Source organism: Danio aesculapii, chromosome 2, assembly GCF_903798145.1.
Source record: "Danio aesculapii chromosome 2, fDanAes4.1, whole genome shotgun sequence".
Taxonomy (NCBI): domain Eukaryota; kingdom Metazoa; phylum Chordata; class Actinopteri; order Cypriniformes; family Danionidae; genus Danio; species Danio aesculapii.
In genome coordinates this window covers 34,050,253-34,075,812 of record NC_079436.1, presented here as the reverse complement: position 1 = coordinate 34,075,812, position 25,560 = coordinate 34,050,253, and the positions used below count along the sequence as shown (strand labels likewise).

At 34.8% G+C, this 25,560-nt stretch overlaps 1 protein-coding gene across 1 annotated transcript in view; it reads left to right on the top strand.

Moving 5' to 3' along the window:
• The window catches only part of brinp2 (bone morphogenetic protein/retinoic acid inducible neural-specific 2), a 187,617-nt gene that overhangs the window by 85,172 nt on the left and 76,885 nt on the right, over nucleotides 1–25,560 (top strand). The window contains exons 3-4 of the mRNA XM_056477930.1: nucleotides 8,587–8,777; nucleotides 11,409–11,590. Of these exons, the coding sequence (XP_056333905.1) occupies nucleotides 8,587–8,777; nucleotides 11,409–11,590 (373 nt within the window). The remainder of the gene's footprint in view (nucleotides 1–8,586; nucleotides 8,778–11,408; nucleotides 11,591–25,560) is intronic.

Here is a 25,560-nt window from a genome sequence, read left to right as displayed (position 1 = left end):
CAAATCAAATCAAACACAAAGACGTAAGCCATAAGCAATTGAGACACAATTTGTTGTTCTCATAGGAAAGACAAGATGAATCGTGTCATGCAGCTGACACTGGTCCACAAAGTAGAATTAATAAGCCAAATGGATTGCAACCTCGAAGACGCTTGCATGGAATTATAATGGGGGAAAACAAGATACAGAGGCTTGAAAAGAAATGCCTTTGTGTTCCGTCGACTTGATGCAATTTACCACTCCAATCACTCACCAAAGGATATTTCAGAAGCATTTTGATAGAAATTGTCTGAGCTTCCAGAGTCAAAACTCGCTTTCTTTCTATTGATGTTTGCCGGTGTAAAGTTTTTGCTGAGCAGTTTCATTTTGTTTCTGTATTGTGTAGCTTTGGTTTTTGCTGAAAGCATGATTTTGTCATTTCTTATTTGCTTAACTTATGCGACTAATCCTTCTTTAAAAATCTATAGTTAAAGCTGCTTTCACAATACAATGCAGACCCTGGTGGGAGGTTTACTAAGCTTATTTTCTAGATGATGCCCTCAAAAAAAGAAGGGGAAAAAAATAGAAAAAAAGCAGCCTGTGCCAATGTTTTAGTTCACTAAACAGAAGCCTTTGAAGTTGTGCATGAAACGGTGGGTTTAAAGAGAGAAATAAAAAAAAAAGAGCAAAGACAGAATGGGACATTTAGACAGATTGTGACATTTAAGCTGTTGGCTGAATAGGTGAACAAACTGTTTAGAGTGATTCAATAACCATCTGTTGAAACCGTGCCATATTTTCATTTCAGATTTTTCAGAACGCAGACACACAAATGGAAAAGCTTTAGACATACAGTTGAAGTCAGAATTATTCAACCTCCTTAGTTATTAGCCCCCCTGTTGATTTTTTATTTCTGTTTAACGGAGAGAAGATTGTTTCAATTTCATTTCTAAGGGGCGAAGCAGTGGCGCAGTAGGTAGTGCTGTCGCCTCACAGCAAGAAGGTCGCTGGTTCGAGCCTAGTTGGCGTTTCTGTCTGTGTTCGCGTGGGTTTCCCCCACAGTCCAAAGACATGCAGTACAGGTGAATTGGTTAGGCTAAATTGTCCGTAGTGTATGTGTGTGTGTGTGTATGGGTTGCGGCTGGATGGGCATCCACTGCGTAAAACAAATGCTGGATGAGTTGGCGGTTCATTCCGCTGTGGCGACCCCGGATTAATAAAGGGACTAAGCTGAAAAGAAAATGAATGAATGAATGACCCATTTCTAATAACTGATTTATTTTATCTTTGCCATGATGAAAGTAAATGATATTTTAATAAACATTTTTCAAGACACTTTTACACAGCTTAAAGTGAAATTTAAAGGCTTAACTAGATTAATTAGGTTTACTAGACAGGTTAGGGTAATTAGGCAAATTATTGTATAATGATTGTTTGTTCTGTAGACTATCAAAAAAATATATAGCTTAAAGGGGCTAATAATTTTGACCTTAAAAACAATTATAATTATTTTTTTTATTTAAAACTGCTTTTATTCTAGCCGAAATAAAACAAATAAGACGTTCTTCAGAAGAAAAAATATTATCAGACATACTGTGAAAATTTCCTTGCTCTGCTAAACATCGTTTTGGGAAATATATATTTTTTACATTTTAATAATAGCTTTAATAATTGTGATTTCAACTTATCATGTACCATCAAGTGTACACACTACAAACACTATTCTGGAATAAACAGAAGGTTACTTGCCATACAGTAGGTCCTTGAGCTATAATTATTATTATTTTCAAAAAGGTTTTATACAAGTGAAAACATGCCATTTGCTCCTTCAAGTAGCTATTTGTATCTGACTTCACCCTTGAAATTTATTTAGATTGTGAAATAAAGTAGATTTTTATTAATAAATTATATTTTTGGTAAAATGGGTTTTAAAGGTCAAGGGGGAAAAGAAATGCATCTAAATCTGCAATTTCTGGAGGAAGTGCACTGGAGTAAAACATTAGAGATTTCTGTAAAGAGCCCAGTAAATGTCTCTGTGTCTGCAGGAGAGAAGGGAGGCAATATATCATACTTACAGTACTTTAGTTGACAACAAGTTCTTTTTTATTTTAGAGATAGACAAAAGTCCATGTGCACTGGGAACAAACATTTCTCAGAAGCTCTGAGAAACTGATAGTCTGTCACTTCAGTTTAATATATGTCAGTTCTGATCTGTTTTCATAGTGAGGTAAAGTGTGAAGGTCATTAAAGTGAACATGATGTCCATGTAATGCAATGTCCAGGAACTTCAGACCAAAGTGATACTCAGGTCTTATAGGAATACACTTTCAGCACTTTGTTCTGAGGAATGCAGAATTGTTCTTGTATAGAAATGCTGCAAACACCTCCTTTGAAACTATCAAGAATGTAATATAGACTGTTTTATATATTGTTCTATAACTTTCTTCTCTCCATAGAGCATTGAAGATAAATCTGTAGATGAATACCCATGACAATGATTCATATAATAATACATGAATGAGGGCTAAAGCTAAAAATCTACAATATTTATAAGAGATTGTAAAAAGATCATAAAAGCAATCAATATGGGTTCATATTCCAAGTGGGTCAATAGATAACTTTGTACAAGGAACACAGTGAAAGTCATTATTTACAGTATTTGCTCACTGGCATGTTCATAAGTAAAAGTTTGATTCATGAACCAATGTGTTATTTGAAATCGTTATAATGAAAATCAGCTGACCCCATTGGAGGATTATGAAATCTACTGTAAAAATTTCAGTCGATTTCACATAAAAAGTTATTGCATGATTTAGAAAGCGCTGGAATACAATGTAATGAGTCTTGTGAACAGCTTTAAATAATGTTTTACTTATCTTTTGACAGTCTCAGAGATGAGTCAACTTCATTAGATGTAAAAAAAAATTCTACTATTCTACTCTCTATTCTTTCACCTTATGCATAGAGCTACTGAATATGGAAAAATAAGTCAAACATAATTTTTGTTTTATTCTTTAAAATATACTGTATGACATTTTAGACTTCTTTATATAATTTTTTTTTTACCTCAGAACAGTGGGGAAAAAATTTATAAAACAAAAATAAAAAGCGAAATAAAACAAACATTTTACTCAAACCCATAACTAATAATTCTACAGTAATTCCTGAAAAAATTAGACTTTTTTTTGTTTGTTTTTTAAGTTGAGTGGTCTCTTATTCTTTTCTGAACAGTATATAATAATAATAATAATAATAATAATAATAATAATAATAATAATAATAATAATAATAATAATAATAATAATAATTATAATAATAATAATAATCTGCCATTCTAGTACTAACTTCTATTCCATCAACTTTTTTTATTTCAGTAAATTGTATTGTTGCATAGTTGTTCTTTTAATGATTTGATCACCGCTTCAAATGTTATCACTCGATTCATTGGGCATTATCCGTGGTTATCAGCTGATATATATGGGCCAGTAGGGGCCTTCTGCGCCACATGGTTAATCAGCTATACTAATAAAGAAGACTCCAGATCCAGATCTGTTTTTACATTACTGTGACGGTTGGGTTTAGAGTTGGGGTAGGGGTAGACGTTAATAAAATACAATTGACGGAATATTTAATAATTAATATAAATAATTCTCATGGTTAATCAGCTATACTAACAGAGAAGACTCCAGATCCAGATCTGTTTTTACATTACTGTGATGGTTGGGTTTAGGGTTCGGGTAGGGGTAGATGTTAATAAAACACAATTATTGGGAAATGTATTAAATAATATAACTAATTCTTGTTAACTTACGGCCACAGTCATATGTGATTTATAGTTAATTAATCATGTGGATAGATGATAACAGCCTTCTGAGCCAACCAGTAGGCAAAGAAGGCCCATACTGGCCCATATCAGCTGATAACCACTGATAACGCCATCTCAATCAAGTGATAACAATTAAATTAGCTTATTTGATTACCTCTAATCTTCTTATTTGCTTCTGCCAAATGATTAAATATAGAATTTCAATTTTTTGTTTTTACATTTTTCAATATATATTCTTCAATATATTTATATAAACATTTTTACTCAACATTCTATCAGCTAAGGAAGCAAATTTGTAATTTCCAATGTAAAATGTATTAACCAAAGACCTAAATGCACTGACTGGAAAAATCTAATTAGAGCATTTAGCACTGTGACTCCTGTTGAGTAATCAGGACCAGAGCTCATTTCAATGTAAAACCAGTTCTTCTGCTACTTAACTCTGGAAGAAAAAAAAGCCATCTGTGTGAAACACAATACTTTATCCTGTTAAAAACATTGCCCAATTTACTACAAAAATATTTGAAAAAACAACTCGAAAACAGAACACTAATGGCTACTTGACAAGTAATATATATTTTGCTCCAAAAAATGCTTTAAGGATCTCTTGAATTAGCAAGGAAGTGTTATGAGGAACTTATTATAGTGCTGAGCAAAACACAGCTCCAGAATGCACCGCCAGCACAGGTTCACAAGGGAAAAGAAAGAGACTCTAATTGCTATTCAGATTTCCCCTCCTTCATTCACCAAACTCTGCATAGCACTAACCGCCATCCACAAGGAATTCTAAAGTGGTAACAATGACTTTGCTATTCAGTCCAGCCTTGAGCAGAGGACGGAGCATTCATTATATGCATCCGATAAAGCCGTGTGTCTGTTTTAATGAGTGAAAAGTTTGAGAGGTGAAGACCTATTTTCAGAAAGCGCACATGCCATCCTCCTCTTGATTGGCAGGCTCATGCGCAGGCCAGAAGACCCAGTTTCAATCCACCAGAGCAAGGTGTTGCAGATCAGCAGTTCTGTGTAAGTGTGTGCTGTGCAGACGCAGCCTGCAAGTTAAATTCGGCATGAAGCAGAAGTTATTATAATCTTTTCTACCTTATTATGATGTATAAAGAGAGAAATGTAGGGCAGGTAAGAGAAGGCGATACAGCAAAAAATATTTATCCAGAACTTTTTTTTTTATGTAAGTACAACATGATTCAAGTTACCTTCTATTTATTTGAAGCTTGCAAAACTATCTAGCTTAAGAAATGCATTCCAAGTGTAATTAACTTTAAAGATTTACATTTTTTTGTATGATACAAATTTTAGTGTAAAAGTTCTGGCCGATACAGATACCAATATTCGTCAGTAAAGTACAACTTTTTTTTATGCATTAAACTAATTAAACAAGGATCCATTTAACATTTAACTGTGCAACATTTTAAGAGAGGGAAAGGACTGCACGATACTGAAAAAAATATTTCTTATGATATAACATTTCCATAGAAAAAAAATTGTTTTTTTAGCTATTTTAAAATCATTTTTAAAAAATAAACAGGTAAAATATATTTTCAGGTCTAATTCATTCTATATCCGACTAAAAACTGCCATGGTTTAAACATTTAGCGTCCTATCATACACCCGGCGCAATAAGGCGCAAGACGTGTAGATGTGATTTGTTGCTTTTTTCAGACAAGTTCAACTAATTTTCATGTTTTGCACCACGTTGTTTAAACAGTAAATCAATTTGCGCCACTTTGTGAACTCATGGGTGTGCTGGCCTAAAAAGGAAGTGTGTTAAAGTCTAAAGTTCAGCACATAGTGCGTTAGTTATGTGCCTATGTGAGTTCAAACGCTTACACATTACTTAATACACACAGGATTGCAGCAATACATAAATATCTTTATATATGAAAAAAATTAAGGATTAAAATGTTACAAAAATTAATATTTTGTACATAAATATAAAAACCATGACTTCTTCACTTTCGGGTGGGGTGGGGGCGGGTGGATACATGAAAATATGTGCGTTATAATTATTAGTATTATTTATTATGCACATTCAGTTGAAGTCAGAATTATTAGCCCCCCTGTTTATTTTTCCCCCAATTTCTGTTTAACGGAGAGAAGATTTTTTTTCAACCTATTTCTACACATAATAGTTTTAATAACTCATAACTGATTTATTTTATCTTTGCCATGATGACAGTAAATAATATTTTACTAGATATTTTTCAAGACACTTCCATACAGCTTTAAGTGACATTTAAAGGCTTAACTGGGTTAATTAGGTTAACTAGGCAGGTTAGGGTAATTAGGCAAGTTATTGTATAACGATGGCTTGTTCTGTAAACTATCGAAAAAAAAAATAATGTATAGCTTAAAGGGGCTAATAATTTTGACCTTAAAATGGTTTTTAAAAATTAAAAACTGCTTTTATTCTAGCCAAAATAAAAATAAATAATATTTTCTCCAGAAATAAATATTATCAGACATACTGTGAAAATTTCCTTGCTCTGTTAAACATCATTTGGGAAATAATTAAAAAAGAAAAAAAAAAAAAAATCAAAGGGGGGCTAGTAATTCTGACTTCTTCGTCACCATATGGGGCATAAGAATAAGATGTGTGTTTGGATATAACTCAGTTGTTTGACCACAGTTCGTTATTATTGTTCATTTAATCGTTTGCTGGAAATTAGAACGGAATTTAGAAATGGTTTGTAAAGTAAAGAGAAAGTAAAAAGGCCAAATGGAGGAGCCTTGTTCTTTATTCTCGCTCCAGGTGGACCGTTTAACTGTTTTCTCGCTAGTGAAGCTTTCAGTTTTGCACTTACAAAGTCCGCCATGTAAATAGCAAATGCGCCATGGCACGACTCTTAAAGGGAATGTGAGATGAGACTCTGATTGGTTTAATGCACTTTATGCTCAAAACACATCATTAAGAGAATAAGCATTTACTATTATCATGATATCAATAATTTTGCGATATATTGTGCAGCCCTAATTTTGGCTATTCAACATTAATTCAATTTTTTTTTATTTAATACAGTAAACAAATAATGAACATGTTGTTGCTATGCGTAAAATAAAAATTTTGCAGCTCCATAAAAAAATGTACTCGCTAATATATATATATTATTGTCCAAGACATTTTTGCTCAAACTAACCACTGCTTTTATGCAGCACTTGAGCTTCAAGCAGCACTTGCAGCACTTGAGACTCAAGTCGGGTATTTTGTAGAGATTATATTTCTTTTTTTTTTTTTTTTTTTTTTGGGGGGGGGGGGGGGGGGGGTGGGGGGTTGCATGTATTTAATGATTTTGCACTGAGATTGCTTTCATGTAATTAATAAACTACTGGTGTCGGCTTTAAACATTATAGCGGATAGCTTTAAATTAATCTAAAATAAGCTGATAAAAATCGATACCCGATACTTTGGTGCATCCATAATATATATTAAATTTCCAAAAATATCCTGTATATTCAAAAATATTATAAAATAATAAGCTATCAGCCAATACATGGAAATGCAGTTTGAGAAGTACACTCAAAATGACTAAAAGTAACAGTAAATGTTTTGTTAAAATATTAAGAAAATAACAGCCCCTATATCTGTCACCATCATGATTCATGTACACACAAAATATCTGCCATAGAAGCAGGCTCTTTGCATATTTTTTATATTCCGGTGCACTGTTTATTCAGGTGTTGTTATTGTTATCTCTCTCTCTTTTTTCTATGTAAACATACACTTGACAGATTGTTTTTGACATTGCTTCCTTGTCTTTTTGCAGCACATCACTCACGGAACATTAAAAGCACTCAGTGCTCAAGTAAAAAAATAAATGAAACAAATGTTTGCATCTCAAAAGCTTGCATTTCTTTTTTTTGTTGTTATTGCACTGCATCTTGTGTTTTTTAATGCAAAAATGGCATTTGATTTGAAGCAAATGTAAAACAAATGGACTTTTCAAATATATTTGTAGAAAAGACGCATGAATTAAACTACAGACAAACATACTCTATATATTCAGTAATAAATAAACCTAAAAAAAATTAGACACTTGGTTTCAGAAGCTTACTGCTTAGTATTTTTTAAAGGTGCGATGTAAACAATAATTACAATCAGTGAAATCATGCTCAACCTGTGCTGATACCCAGGTGCGGTGCCCCCCTGGTAAGGGAGTATTAAAAAGTGGAGCATTTTGGGTAATAGTGTCCCCCTCTCCAGCAGAGTTCCAGGTGCTATCAGCTGGTGCTAAAGCCCTTTAATTAAGACCATCTATCATCATTAGCTTATAGTCCGACAGCCACTGCTTTTGTTAATTAACTCTTAGAGATTTCCACCAACCGTATTAAGCCCAATAGGCGAATCCTTTGGGTAGCATCGTCACAAAAGTACAAGCTTTCTTCTATGTACATAACCCTGGGAAAACACTGACTGGGAGTGTTATTAGTTTTATGAAATGCATACAGGGTAGATACAGAGAGCGTTTTGAAAAATGTATGTAGGCATGACGCCAGCATAAAAAAAGCTGTCAGTTGCATGGTGTAAGCTCTATTGTGTTTATGAACCCAAATCATGTTTGCCCCGCATTATGATGAGATGCATCAATATTCAGCACCATGCAATATTTATGCATGCTTTATTTGCTGCTGATTTCAGCATTTTCTCTAGCCCTTACACCTTGTGCATACACAGAGATGTGGGCTTTGCTGTTTTACCAACGAGCGATGAGACAAAATGGGCTCTGAAATCCATTAAAGCACTTAACTGTGTTCATTTTATCTCGCAGGGAGTTTAGTCACTGGAAAGTGAACAGCTTGGTGACAGAAAAGAGAGACTTCTTCAAAGCCCCGCTGCCTTTGGCTCCAGAGTTTTTACGCAACCTCAGGCTTCTGGGGAGAAGGCCGAGTCTTCAGCAGATCCATGAAAATCTGATCAAGAAATATGGCACTCATTTCTTGGTTTCAGCCACATTGGGAGGTAAGTGAAAGGCTATTTTGAAAATTCAATAAACATATTCAATAAAACATGAAAATCACTCATTTTTTTGTCTTCATCAAACTTTATATGCATAGAGCGCATATTTAATGAAAGTGTGTTAAATAGTCTAGCTCACCAAACTTTTGTGAAAATGTTCTATATTCTAAAATGTGCTTACTTAAATAGAAAAAAGAATAACAATAAATTATATTTTTAAATGAGGTGGCATGGTGGCTCAGTGGTTAGCACTGTCACCTCACAGCAAAAAGGTTGCTGGTTCTAGTCTCCGATGGGCCAGCTGGCATTTCTGTGTGGAGTTTGCATGTTCTGCCTGTGTTGGTTTCCACTGGTACAGGTAGCTCATATTTTTTTCATTTCATACTGAACATTCTGTACTGAGTCATTATTAGCTTCACATGGAATCTGCGCACGCAGAAATCCGCAGATATCTACAGAAAACCCATCATTGAGTCCATGTATTTACTTGTGTAAATGTGTTTAAATGTAAATTTATTCAATTTTTTTATTAATTTCACTAATATTATTGTGACATTTTAATAGTAATATTAAAATGTTCATATAAATTATGTACAATACAGTTTGTAAAGTAATATTTTCTTTTTTTTTTAGTAGATGTATTATATAAGAGACTTGCTTTGTTTGATTTTTTTATATCATATATTAAGTTTTTAGTTATGATACTCCCAAAATCATTCCGTATCTACAGATTTTTTACAAAATTCTCTTCAGAAATAGCAAAATAACTGCAGATTCTGTCTGGAATAATCATTATTGACAATAATAATTGAGTTTTTAATTAACACCATAGCCAGCCTGGTGAAAGGGGTGTTTTGTTTTGTTTTTTCAAAAAGTGGACCTTTTTGCTATTATTCGGCTTATTTTCTATTTAATTCTGAGGTTTAAACACTGCATTTTAGTGACATTTTAAGCATTGTTTTTTTGCTGGATTAGCTTGTCGGATGGTCATCAAAACCACATGTTTTCATCATGGTCATCATGACCACACGTCACAAGATTTAGAATAAAGAAACATGAAAACAATACTTATATAAGTTATTACATCATACAGTCCTCAGCATAATTAAATACACCCCATTTTGAAAATGCATTTTTTATCCATTTCTCAGAGAATTTGGGTACTATTTATTGGTGATTTTGAACAAAACAGATTTATTAAACAGATATATTTAATATTGCAAAAAATATTACAAACTACAACATTTCAACAAAATTTTATATATTTTTTGTTTTTCTTGATTTTTGCTATTATTGAAAATTGTATTTAATATTTTTCTATAACATATAAATTTGGGCTACTAATTTTTTAACCATTATTGTAAGTTATTTTGTTAAATTAGTTCCAGATTTGGCTTCAGTACTGACTAAACTAATGCATCTGCACAAATATAATATTGTAAAGCATTCTATAAAATATTAATTTAAATGAGAGACATGTGGAGGTGTACTCATATATGCTGAGCACTGTCTATCATTAGAAAAAATAGAAATCTGTTAAAGTTTTATAATAAAAACTAGCCTATTGTCAATTCTTAGACAAATAACAAACTGGCCAGCACATTCAACTTTTCTCTGTCAGAATTTGGGACTTGAGTAAAGTCACACAGAAGCAACTGCCAACATGTGATTATACTTGGTCTTAAAGCCTTATTTGATGGGTTATTTGGTATTTTTATAACTTATGTCATACAAATCAAAATAGGAAAAATGAGCACATGTATGGGACAAATACTGGACCTTCAGTGTCAGTGAGGGGTGGTTCGAAAGACCCAAACTCCCCCTGGCTACAGGCCTGAATAATAAGGTTCCAAAGAAAGATTGGAAGGACATTTTTTTAAATAAAATTTTTTATATTATTTTATATTAACAGATTCTGACATCCCTGGTATAAGTGTAGTCATTATCAGACAGCATTTTTTCTCCTTTCCCTCTGGCGCCCAAATCAAAAGTAGGGCAGCGTGTCCCAGTGGTAAATTCAAACCCTTCAATGTTTCTTTAGCAAAATGTTGCACGTTACAACACTAATTATGATGTCATTTATTGGAGGATGTATGCAGTGAAGCTGCAGAAGTTCAGCGACAGGGGAGACGAATGAAGTGGTAAAGCTACCGCGAATGCTGGTAATTAACAGCTCAAAGCAAAGGAAATGAGGGGACCATGCTATAGTGTGCATACTAAACAGACTGAAACTAATAACGGCACTCAAACTCCACACACACACAGAAACAAGAGACGCTCCTCAGGAATGTATGTCTGAATTTCAGGCTTAGCTTCAGATCAAATAAAAAATAAGCATTTAAAAAAAAAATTGATCTTCAGAAGATATCTGCGGTTATAACAACCTCCCTTTGGGATAAACTCCCTTTCGTGTATTCCCTTTACCTTCCTTCAAAATCGTTATTGCTTCTCTGCTTACCTTCTGTTATTCATATTTAAAAGCCTTGAAAACTCAACAGTTCGCGCTAAACGATTGTATGAAAGACATTCGAGAGTACACTTTTGACAGTCGGAACAGAACTCTGTTGTTTTCCTGAAGATTGTCATCTTGTGAAGGCTTTTGTCTCATGGTTTGGTTTCTGCCTCTTTCCCAAGGAGAGGAGTCACTCACAATCTTCTTGGACAAACAAAAGCTGAGCAAAAAATCTGAGGGCAACGGAAACAGCTCCGTGGTCTCACTAGAAATCTTGCACCAGTTGGCGGCGTCGTACTTCACAGACAGAGAGAGCACCCTGAGAAGACTTCACCACCTGCAGATCGCTACATCTGCCATCAAGGTAACAGATGACACTGATGCTGCCTGTTTCATTAAATGTGCCAGTGGTGACTTTTCTGCTAAACACTATTACAATTAGCAATGTACAATGGGTGGCATTACAATTACATTTGATTTTCTCCAGAACAGATGATACTGTGTATTTGACAGCATTTTATTATTTTTTTGATTGTTGTACATATTGTGGCAATTCAGAAATTATTTGTCAAATGAAAATTTGAAATCACTAAAAGTATTAACTAATATATGCGTTTTTAAATTGGTGGTGTTTTATTGTGACTGATGGTTATTTCATCTAGAACCAGATGAACATATTTGTTGTGTGTTTTTTTTTTTTTCATATTTGCAGTTGTCTAAAAATGTAGATAAGGACATGTTTTTCCAATGTTAAGATATTCAAAAGGTGGCACTACAATCACAGTTTTTTTGTTTTGTTTTGTTTTCCAAAAAGATAATGAATTTGGCAGCATCGTTTTGTTGCTTGTTGTTAATTGTATTTATGTTGACAGTACACACAATTAAGGTGACAGTAACACTAATGCATTTTAGATTTAAAACACGTACGACACCTTCGAACCACAAAATAGAATGTTTTTAAAATGCTAAAGATTAGATATTGGTTTGGAAATGTGTTAGACTTAAGCCGCGGTCACACTGGACTTCTCTCCCCATAGACTTTCATTCATACACATGCGAATGCAGCAGCCCGGAAACGCAAGCTCTGATCTGAATCCAATTAAACACATTTGGGGAATTCTGAAGAGACATTAAGTTGAGCATATCTGAGAAACTCTAAAAGAGGGTCATTTTTGAAGAATAGAAAAGATAGATGTTGCAAAATGAAGCCAACTTGTTCATTCCATGCCTAGAAGTCTTGGTGCTGTCATTAAAAATCACGGAGGCCAGACAAACTAGTTAAAGTAGGTTTTGATGTGGGGTATTCTCATTTTTGCATCACCCTAATTTAAGTAAAACTTAAAAAATATGTAATTTAAAGTTATTTTGTTAACCTTACTTTCATGTCATAAGTAAAACAGATATTATATTAAAATTATTCTTGTCAACATTTTGAAAAATGTTTTCTTTTCATTGTTATATTATTTAAAATGTTGCTTTTCAATGGGGGGGTGTAAATACACAATATTTTAACTCATATTTAACTCAATATTTCAATTCATTCTGTCTAGTGTTAGTTGTCCGTGCTGTTGTTCTATTGGAATTTTCTTTCCAAAATGGCCGCCATGTGACACTAGCAGCATCTAGTCCCAAACAGCAACAGTGTCGCCTCTTGGTGATTCTATGCTCTTTGCTATAGTAAAGTACTTGCAATAATCTGTTGTGGTTATTCTGTAGTTGCCATGGCAACACAACAACTATATTAACAAACAACTCAATACTGTAGTTTTCTTCAACTATAGACCATTTCAATGTGGTGATGTCACTGGTCAGTGAACATTTCCTGCTTGTTGTCAAACTATTTCATAACTTAAACAAGAGGCAATTCAATCATGACTTGACTTTAAAACAGCTATCATAACATTATTTATCAATATGTGGACCTTCTTGGATTATCAGAAGCTATGGAAATTAGAAATGTAAAACAGGAAATACACTAGGACCATTGTTATTGTTTACGTCCTTTAAAATGGTCTGTAGGATATATTATACTACAATAGACCACAGTTTACACCATGGCATTCATTATCAAAGAGTTAATAAATACTATAATACAGTATAGACAGTATACTACACTTCACTATAGTGTGGCTCAAAAACACTATAGAATTTACAATGAATAATATAGTATTTTTCATGTGGGTAGAAAGGTTGTAATTCAGTACTGAATAACTGATAAATTTAGTAAAATCATCTGAACCATTTGTAAAATGATTGATTATTAGTGGATTAATAATCATTACACTGATCAGGTTTCAAAATAATATTTTGTCGCAGCCCTACATGTGAGCTACTGTTAGAAAAGTCATGGGTGCAAATCCAAGATGTATTATTATTATTATTTTATTATTATCTTAGATGCAGTATGGTAAGAATGTCTTGATTTCAGTTGGTGTTTTATTGTCTATAGTAGCCATTTCACCTAGCATTTGCAATGGATTCTTTGTATAGGCATGGTTGTGAATACATAAGCGAAATTATAAGTACAGACATATTTTTCCAATGAGTTTTTGTTGTTTTCTTGGAATCATTTCAGAGTGGTAATTAACTTAATTATACTTATAAATCTATGTTTTGTTTTGTAGTGTTTTTTTATTGTTTCTATTGTTTCTCTATGCATCCTGATGTATGTTTGTTGCCATGGTAAATCTTCAGCAATTAAGGCCCTTGCATTTGTGTGATCCCATTTCCATGATGTGTCAAGTGGCCCTCGGTCTTACTCACAGCTGCTGAGTGGGTGTAGCAATGCTGGTGACTGCAACATCACAATTCCTTCAGAGGGAGCTCTGCATGAAATTACACTGCTGAACTGAGACAAATATCACTGACTTTTAATCAAGATATGCACCTGCTTCAGGACAATTATAGTTTTGTATTAGAAAAATAATTTATTAAGCATTAGCGAATAATTAATTCATCATTTGTAAAGCATTAACTCTACATTAGTCCCCTTTACTAAGCAATCTATAAATCTTGTTACAAATGCAGTATACTGTAAGTGAATTGGATAAGCTTTATTGGCCGTAGTGTATGAGTGTGTATGGTGTTGGGTTCCATATTGGTATAATAATTAGTGTGGTTAATCAGCTTTATTAATAGAGAAGATTCCAGATCCAGATCTGTTTTTACATTAGTGTGATGGTTTGGTTTAGGGTTGGAGTAGGGGTAGACGTTAAAAAAATACAATTGATGGGAAATTTAATTAATACTATAAATAATTCTCATAAACTTCCAGCCGCAGTCGTATGTGATATATAATTAGTTAACCATGTGGATGGATTATAACAGCCTTTTGAGCTAACTAGTAGGCACAAAAGGCCCCTACTGGCCCATATCTATCAGCTGAAAACCACTGATAATGCCCCTTTATTCGAGTGATAACATTCGAATTGGCTGAGAAGTGTCAAAATACTTATGTACATACAACAAGTTTGAAAAAACACCAACAATATAATAATCAAACAGTATTATATGATAAAGCATTTCTGTGATATTGAGTGATGTATAAAATGTACAATGATTTTATTTTTAGATATGATTCCAAAAATTCAGTTTTCATTTGACACAGTGATGTTATATGCACTTATAAGAAGGGCCAGACAGAATCTGCAGATATTTTTTAATAATTCTGCAGAGAACTTTGTAAAAAATCTGCGGATCTATGCAGAAGGATTTTAGGAGAATCGTAACTAAAAACCTATAATATTAAATAAAAATAAACTTTTATTTAATGTTTACAATGCAAATCCAATTAGATCCACTTATTTTGGTAAACAAAGCAAGTCTCTTGTATAATATATTTACTAAAAGACAAAAAATATTACTTTACAAACTGTATTGTAAATATATCATATGAACATTTTAATATTCCTATTTAAATCACAATAATATTAGTGAAATAAATTTAAAAACTGTATAAATATACATTTACACAATACATAGACTCAATGATGGGCTAAAAATCTGCGGAAATCTGCAGATTTCTGAGTGTGCAGATTCCGTGTGGACCTACTGTACTTATAAGTCAATACAGCATGTGTACAAACTGTTTACTAATGCAGAGTTAATGCTTTAAAAAATAATGAAATCACTATTTGCTAATATTTAATAAAATGTTTCATAGTATTTCAAAACATTAAAACCCAATGAGGCCATAAAAAAAATTCTGTGAAATTTATTTAAAGTGTGAACATTTTAATCATCCAAAGCACCTTTTTCTATGAGACCCTTTCTATAAAACCCTTTCCATGGATGTTAAAGATTCTAGATGAAACCATTGAGGCCAAGAAAAGAAAGCTATTTTGTAAGTCTAAAGACCAAGAAGAAAAAAACTGATGACAAAATGAGCGTTTGTTAATTTGTTTATGAGTTTTTGCTTCGTATTCGACTTACTAATTACATAAACATATTTTAACCGCAATCGATTCAAATCTCAGTCTCCAGTATCCAAAAGCTGATCATGCAATATTGCTGATGCACTCCTGTTCTCGTCTTTTGTTACTGGCTCTAATGCAGGCTAGTGATCCGTGCCAATTTCAAGCTCTGTCAAAGGCAAACTTTCAACAGAGCGCATTCATTCCTGAGAGTTTCAACCTCAAAAAAGTGTGTGAATTGAAAGCAAGATGAAATAGGGAACAGGAACAGCGGGTCTGTGGCAAGATAATGACTTTCTCTTTGGGCTGCAACATGCTTTTCATTAGCCTGAGCTTTCCCTACACAACATCAGCAGAGAAGTTCAATTTAACATGAACAATTTCATTTCAATATGACCACAGACCTAGAAAGTCATCTGCATGTATATGCGGCCAATGTGCGCTTGATGTGAAGCTCTTTGGATCGGGATTACAAAATACATCAACTTATTCAAATTAGCATAGATGTACCATTTTGTAAACATAAAATCTCCTGCTTATGCATGAGAAAAGTGTCCATGGCAACAGTAAAGGGCACTTTGAGACGGACAGACCTCATCAAATCGGTGAAATTGTTTTGGTGATCACCTCCGAACAGCTTTCAGAGAGTCCTCTAGCATGGCTTTAGGGAGTAGTCTGTGCTGCCAGGTGTTTTTTTTTTTTTTTGTCAGGGGAGAGCTAATGAGACGTTACAGGGCTATAGGACCCACCTTTGACTGCCTACTTCCTGCACCCCATGTGCAAATCAGCCTGATGAATTGGGCACCACAGCAGAAGTGGGTTATAGTGGCCTCATCAATAATGCCATAAAGGATGATCAATTACAACCTCGGCTCAGAAACGAAGTGCAAAAGCACACCAGGAAGCGGCTTCTGGGGGACGCCAGTTTGGCTTGGTGTAATCAGATACCACTTAAGACCAAAAATAGCCTCAGATCCAAAGGCAGGTTTAGCGGTGATCACATTTTGCAGAAACAAACAGTCTTGAGATTAGCCGGTCTTCACAGAGTTTTCTCAGTGGATTCTTTTGGCTCGATGGTACAATTCACACTGTTTTGGAGATGCAGTATCACTGCATTTTGGTGTAATTTCACAAAGTTTACCGTTCAGTCCAGATCTACAACTTGACACGAAGGACTCTCGCCCCTTTCTGTAATGTAACCATTTGTCATAATGACATACTATTAACAGTCACCTCTGTGTAGGACACGGATCTCAGCGTTAGCACCAGTGCTATGGCCGAGTACATGAGAAGCATATAATTGTAAAGAGCATGTTAAAGACTAGGTACATGTCATTAAAGGTGACACGTCCTTAAACACGTAAGGACGTCTCACTCCAAAGAGTACTAGAGGGAAAATGAAAGATATTACAACATTGTGCAGAATCAGTGAATTTTTTAGACACGTACGATGCAGATTTGGTTAGACCTTTAAAATTAAAGATCCCAAAAAAGGTTTTTACAGTAATGCCATTGAAGCATTTTGGGTTTCACAAAGATGTTACAGATATTAAATGGTGTCTGCGGAAACTTTAAGATTAGTCAAGAACTGCTATTTTTCAAGAGTGTATTTATGTATTCATAAGTTCATTCATTTTTTATTTAAAAAAAACAGGCTGAATCACACTTATTTCTATGAACCTTCCTCATGTGTGTGTTCTTCTGCCAATACAGATGGAGCACTGCATAAATATACTGAGACAATGTGTCTTGGACTGCTATTAGGCTACAATTACAATATATGAGAACAAACAGTAAAAGAAGTGCAGTATCTTTAAAGTCCAAAGAAAATGTAGATTAAAAAAAAAACTCAATTGAAATGAATTAATGCAAATGTATCAATTAAATGTATGCTGGGGTACAAGAATTAACATCATACCATGGTGTTTTGGGGCTTGATTTTCTCAATAATTATCTTACATTTTAGGAGTGACACTGCGTACACTGTTTCTTTTGCAAAAGCACACACTTTTGTTGTTATTGTGAGTGTACACAAAAAACTAGACACCTAAGAGATTCAATTGATGTATTGCTCTTATCTGTACGATTAAAACTGAAAGTGTAATTTAAGTTCTTTTCAGCATTATCAGGAGAAGATGCTTTAAAACGCGTTTACACGTTTGTCGTTTAGTGCTTTTAGTGCCGTTTAGTTTGCACGTTTTGTCAGTTTAGTGGCTAAGTCATATGAATTCGTACAAGTTCAGTCGTACAAAATTGTACGATTTTAAAAAGGAGGCGTGGCACCTAACCCCATCCCTAAACCCAACCGTCATTGGGGGATGAGCAAATCGTACTAACTTGTACAAATTAGATTGTACAAATTCATACGAATTAGCCACTAAATCAAAAAGTTACGAATCGCTGTGAGATTGTGTTGGTTTGTCCAGTTAGTTGGCAGACTTGAAATTCAGAGAGGAGTTGACCATGACGACGGGATTTGAGTCCGGCGAAAAATGGTTCCAGAAAGTGGATAAGACAAAAACAGAAGACTAAAAATAAAATAAACAACTAAATTACTGGGTGAGATTGTGGTAAAATATGAAAACATGGTAAAAAAAAACAGGTGAGGGCTTTTCTTTTACTGGATTGCTTTTTAAAACTGTCGGTTGGGTTTAGGGAAGTGGGTGGGTCAATCAGTGCTTTTGAAAACACTATTGGTTGGGTTTAGGGAAGGAGGAGGATGAGTCAGTTGGTCAGTCAGTCATTCAGTGAATCAGTAAGTCGACAGTGGCACTTGCGAGACAAATTTGAGATCTCAAAAAAACGTACACAGCGGCCTCTGGTGGATTCCTGAAAAACAAAAACTGCAAAAAAGTAGCTCCTGGGATGTATTTGGCGCTCTCCAAATGTATATAGTGGTACATTTTCAAGAACACTTTAGAATGTTGACAGTATGTTATCCAATCTTTAACATATTTACCAATAAAAAACGATTTTATATATGACAAATAATTTTGTTTCTGCAAGCAATCATTGACTATTTTAAAGGTGAAAGCAATTCAGTATCAACTTCAGAATTAGTGAAGCATATATTTAAATGTAAGCTGAAATTTCATTTTAAACCCTGTAGACAAATGATTCGTATCACTCATTTCTTTTTCCTGAATCTGAAACATACAGTGAAACCAGATACCTATGATTATCAAATGCTGATTATTATGCATGTTTCTTTACAGAGAATTAGAAACATTCAGTGTGAGCAGTTTATTACTGGATACAATTTACAAACAGTCACCTCATCCAGTATGAGCCAGCTCATTTCAGTGAATCAAACACCAATTCTGTAACCAGCTTACTAAGATTGCAAATATCAAATATCTCTCATCAGCCAAATATTTTTTGTAAACAATGCCAGTAACTAAACAGAATTTATTTTGAGCACCATGCAAACTCTATGGTAGATAAATGTAACTCAATGACTCAATATAGTGGCAAAAGGTTACATAATGTGCATGGTATTGACTGCCACAATATTTTTTGTAAGGGTGAATCCTATATACTTTTTGTCAGATCACAGAATGTAAATAACACTAGTATTTAAGGGAGAGAGCTCAAAACCCTGCACCATTTATGTCAAGAGCCACCTCTAGATACTTGGCAGTGGTCAAGCGACCTGACAGTGCCGTATAATCAACCTCAGCTGTCAAACTCAATGAAGCTCCGAATCTGCACTTAAAATCCTGTCACATGTCATGAACCCCTAAACTGCTTTCAGAGTGCATCTGCAGTCCTCAGCCAACTGTGCCTTTCCAAAGCGGAGGCAGAGGCATTTTTGACAAATGAGCCGACTTCATATGCATTCCTCCAGCATCTCAATTCACAAAGAATGGGCTGCTCTCTGTGGTCTGTGGGAGTTTTCCGGGCCTTCGGATGATGTGAGATTCTGGAGAAATGGAGAGTGTTGTACCCCAGGCATTCATTTTCCTTTGTTATACCCCAAAGAAAAAGCTTGGAGAGGGAAGCTTTGGAAACACAGCTCCAGTAAATATAAGATCAACAATGAAACATCACACTCTCTGTGGAGGAAGGGGCGGAATATGAGGGATTTTTATCTATCCGGTTATTTTGTCAGGTAGGATATCTTTCCTTAAAAAGACGTCAATTTTAAATGGTGTTTTTGACGCCGGAAAAAAACAGCAGGCGTCAAGTAAACAATAGATTTTGTTAGGCTTAGCGAGGAATAGCCTTGTTAAACCTATAGAGTACAATATACAGATGGTGCTCAGTGTTATGTGTCATTCACACAAACACAAAGCACCAGCATTGTAACACATGACACTAAAGTAAGACACTAATGTAAAATCTCTCTCTCTCTCTCACTTTTTTTAGTGTTTGTATAAATTATACGGTATGCGTGCTTCAGTAAACCAAATTCATATTTAATTAAACACATACACATATAAGTTAAAATATATAACACAAGAGATAAAGAAAAGATTCTGATCCACAGATAGAATACTACAAGAGTAATGAATTTCAAAGGCGTCCTGTTATGGTCTTTTTTAACAAATTTGACATTTAACATTCCTGGAGGATAAATGGAGGATCATGAAACATCAGATCAACCTACTATTTTAATTTCCGTGTAGACATTTTAGGCAATTTAGAATTTTTAAGTCCCAAAAAGATTACATGTCCAGGAAAAAGAGGATGTATGGTCACCCTACTAAATGTAGATACTACAGTATATTCATTCATTCATTTTCTTTTTGCTTAGTCCCTTTATTAATCTGGGGTCACCACAGCGGAATGAACCGCCAACTTATCCAGCACGTTTTTACGCAGCAGATGCCCTTCCAGCTGCAACCCATCCCTGGGAAACACCCATTCCCACTTATACACTACGGACAATTTAGCTTACCCAATTCCCCTGTACCACATGTCTTGTGGGGAAACCGGAGCACCCAGCATTTCTTAGAGTGTAGATACTATATGTAAATACAAATACTTGTTTTACAAGAAAAGTGCATTTTAAAGTTCCAGTACATGTCATTGGCATGTCATTGGATGATTAATGGAGGATCAGTGTTGTGCTAGTTACTGAAAAATAGTAACTAGTAACAATTGCTATTTACTTCATTCAAAAAGTAACTTAATTACTTTATCAGTTACTTACGCCAAAAAGTTATTCATTACTGTTAAAATAATTTACGAGTTACTTTTACAAAGAGCATTTTTAATGCTCCCATTAATGCCCTTGTAACGTCACTTCAGTGCTGCATGGAGAATACACTATTGATCAACTTCACAATTTTAATTAATTAGTATTCTCACAACTAGACAAACTTAAATTAAAGTAATTTTAAACACTAATTTAAGTCAGACCAGCAGTGCAAAAATATATATATATAAAAAAAAAAAAATCACAAGGTGACAAACCAGCTAAATAATATATTTAGAATCAAAATAGCCAAAACTGAAGTTGCTTCAGCATCTTAAAAGTTGATGTATTTAACCCCTTAAACATGTTTCTTCGCAGCTTGAGTATGAAAACTAGTAATAATATACAACTAACCCAAAACCTTTATGAAATAAATAAATGAAAGTAATCTGAATTATCATTCAGAATCAGTTTGGAGAAACTCAGCACCAAAAAAAATGCTATTATAGACAACCATAAATTAAATGCATTTCAAACAAAACAAAAACATAACAGCTGCTCAAAAATGAAATCTATGTGCTATGTGTGAAATCTAAATGCTTTTTTCTGAGCAATAAAACACTATAGATTTTAAATAACGTGTTCTGAAATGTAACAGAAATGTGTCACTGTGTCTACTAAAATAATCAATTTTGTTTTACAGATAACAAATGTATGCTTATTTATTTGAAACAACAAACATAGTAGTATTCATAATAGTACTTAATAATTGTAATCGCAAGCACACTTGGCCTCTCTTGCGCACACCCGGTCTTTCTTATGCACACACTTGGTGTACCTCACATGCATTCAGTCTCTGCTTTCACTTCTGGGGCCTCATACATGACGAGTCTTCTTTATGGTGGTTGGTTGGCATCCACCAATTCCACAATGCGTCTCCACTGTAAACAGGAAGATAGACTGGACTAGACTGCAGCCAAAATTAATGAACTTACCAAGTAACAGACAAACGCATCATATTGTAACGATAACGGAGTTAATATAGTTAAAAAGTAATGATTACGGTGATAGTTACCGTCAAAAGTAATGCCGTTACAGTAACACATTACTACTAAAGCGTTATTGCCCAACACTGCAAAAAACATTCAATTAACCTCCTTTATTTAATAAAAATTTTTTTTGACATTTTAGTCCCAAAAAGATTACATGTCCAGGAAAAAGAGGATATATGGTCACCCTACTGATTTATATTATCTATTATTTTTTATTCTCCAACTACTTAAGGAGCAATAATAATAATACATTTTATTTGTAATGCGCTTTTCTTAAACTCAAAGCGCTACATGCCAAAATACTAGCAATACAAGGCAAGCAAAACCGCACAACAATAAAAGATGCAATAAAACAATAAAATATGAACCATAAGATAGAATAAAAAGTTAACAAAATTATCATCCCAAGTTAAAATCAATGCTTAAAATGTGGGTCTTAAGAAAGGCAGCATTCCTAATGTTGATGGGGAGTGCATTCCACAGCTTAGGCGCACTGTAGGAGAAAGCCCTTCCACCCATGGTCTTGAGTTTACACCGTGGCTGATATAAGGAAAGTCCCGATGCAGAACGAAGACTGCGGGCTGGGGTGGCGAGAGTCACCAGTTCACTACAGACTACTATCGGTAGGCTAGATCTGCCAGTTTTACCATGCCGACTGAATATTTTCTTACATACAGTAGCCTGCTGGGCACATACTACCTATGGGGTGGTCAAAGGTATATTTATGTTATCCATCTTTTTAAATAATTAATTTTTTTAGTGGGGTGTAGCACGATCGCCTCTTAGCAAGAAGGTTGCTGGTTCGAGCCTCAGCCGGGTCAGTTGTCATTTCTGTGTGGAGTGTGCATGTTCTCCCCGTGTTCATGTGAGTTTCCTCCGGGTGCTCCGGCTTCCACCACAAGTCATGTGGTACAGGTAAATTAGGTAAGCTAAATTGTCCGTAGTGTATGTTTGTGTGAATGGGAGTGTATGGGTGTTTCCCAATGATGGGTTGCTGCTGGAAAGGCATCCGCTGCCTAAAACATGCTGGATAAGTTGGCAGTTCATTCCACTGTGCCGACCCCAGATTAATAAAGGGACTAAGCCGAAAAGAAAATGAATAATATTTCTAGTTAAGCTACTGATCAGCGCAAACTATTTCCCACTATTTATTAAAGAGCAGACCACTATAGATCCAGAGCTGTCTAGATCTGCTAGATTCAGACCACTGACTGTATATTCTTGCATGGCCGGCTAGGCATTATCATTTCTCATCCATAAGGCATGTGTTTCTCTGTTGTTGCTGCCAATTCTCTAAAAAAATGCTCTTGATACATTTTAAATTGCAAACAATATGCATAAAAGAATTATTTATATACATAAACATACATAAAATAGCAAGACATAGCAAAGTTGCAGGGAAAAACTAATAAAACAGTGACTGCAGTATTGTTTCCCTCCTCTGCCATGTATAAAATTTATGGCCTGCTCAACTCAGAAACTCGGGTATCAAAATGTCTTCGTTTTCTGATCATAAATTTGACTTGTGAAGCTATTCGTGTCCAATATTTACATTTATTCAGATTTAAAGCACACAAAGGCAGGCTAAAATACAACTGCAACAACATAAGCTCTTCAGTTTTATAAGACCTCATTCTTGATGGGGAAAAAAGAAGGATTTATTGAAATGATTTCTTCATGAAGAATGCGTGTTTTGTGAAGACGGTTACACGGATTAGTGTCTGGTTTTGTGCGTGAGGTAAACAGCCTGGGGTCCTATTGGGATCAGAGCAATTGAGCTGCAGTAAGCAATCATAAATGACAAGTGATCTAATGAGATGCTGCAGTGGGATGAGGTGCGGAGGAGGCCATGTGTGCGACTTTTCAGAAAAGAGATGGCAGTTCTCTTCATAATAAAGTGTGTACGCGTATACATATGATGATAAATGATGATGCCCTCCCACTAAAACTGTCATCAGCATCATACAGACTTCATGTAATCGCCACGTTTCGAGTGTGTTTACAGTACAGCGCCGGCCTGATTGAGTTTAAACTGATGTGGTAATAAATAGTGACAGTTAGGAAGGACTGTTAATTAGACAGAGAAAAAAAAACACATTAATGAGTGACAGTTACAGTACATCAAACATGGAGCGTTGAACACAGTGGCACATACAGTACACAAACACCTTAACTATGTATACAGAAACACCACGGACAAGAAGAAATCATCCTAACATCTGCTGAAAATATTCTAGCAGCACAAAAATAGAAGTTACTCATTAGAATCAAAGAAAATAAAGTAATTACAAGTCAAATATCCCAACTGGTGATTGTGGTGTTATGAGGACATGGTTTCAAATCCTTTGCATTTTTCAGAAGGGGATTAGCATTGGATTAGTGGTTTCATTTAAAGAAAAAGACCTGACAATGATGTGCAAAATCACAAATTTTGAGACAACTGCTGTCAAAGCAGAGGCGGCAGCACAGCCTCCAAAGCGGTAGGGCGCAATTTGATAGAAGAATATGGCTTGTGCTGGTGAAATATTTGCAAGAAATTTCAGGTATATCAGAGCAGTTTACAGCCTCAGGAAACAAGCTTTTATTTGAACAGCATTTTTAGAGTGATTAGCTGTAAAATAACTGTTAACAGTTAGGATCTATTTCATACTTAAAAAAAATATCTGGTGAATTACAAACAAAAAACTAGGCTACTGATTAAAAATCAACACACTATATTATTATTATTATTATTATTATTACTGTAATACAGTTGTTTCTTTCTTCTTATATTACTGTACACCAGGGGTGTCCAAACTCGGTCCTGGAGGGCCGGTGTGCTGCATAGTTACCTACAACTTCATTCAACACACCTGCCTGGAAGTTTTAGTCAAGAAAGAGCTTCATTAGCTGGTTCAGGTGTGTTTAATTGGGGTTGAAACTAAAATATCCAGGACAGCGGCCCTCCAGGACCATGTTTGGACACCCCTGCGGTACCAAAAAAGGTAATTTTACTTAGTAAAACTCATAGGTTGGGGCAACACTGTGGCTCAGTGGTAAGCACTGTCGCCTCACAGCAAGAAGGACACTGATTCGAGTCCTGGCTGGGTCAGTTAGCACTTCTGTGTAGAGTTTGCATGTTCTCTCCGTGCTCGCTTAAGTTTCCTCTGAGTGCTCAGGTTTCCCCTACAGTCCAAAGACATGAGGTATTGAAGGTAATTGAAGTGTAGTGTATGTGTGTGAATGAGTGTGTATGGACGTTTCTTAGTACTGGGTTGCAGCTGGAAGGGCATCCGCTGTGTAAAACATATGCTGGATAAGTTGGTAGTTCATTCCGCTGTGGCGACCCCTGATGAATAAAGGGACACACGAGATGAATATTATTATTTCATCTCGTCAGATGTGTCAATGCTCAGTTTCACAGATTGTTTTTGCCATAAATAATGTAGATTTGTTAAGTTTTGTAAAGAGAATTAAATTCAATTAATTTAACAATGTAATGGTAAACATGTTTTCCACATTATTTGAAACCATGAATATGTTGTTGTGACAATTTGCAATGTTTACGGCTTTAAAGAGCTGTCAGGAGTGAGTGGTTCTTTTGAACAAGCTGGTTCTTTTAAACAGGCAGATTTTTATGAACTGAGTGAAATAAGCATTAAGTGTGAAATGGTAAGTGGTAAAATATGAAAAATGACCCTGGTCATATGCAGGACACCGGCCCTCCAGGGCTGTGTTTGGACACCCCTGC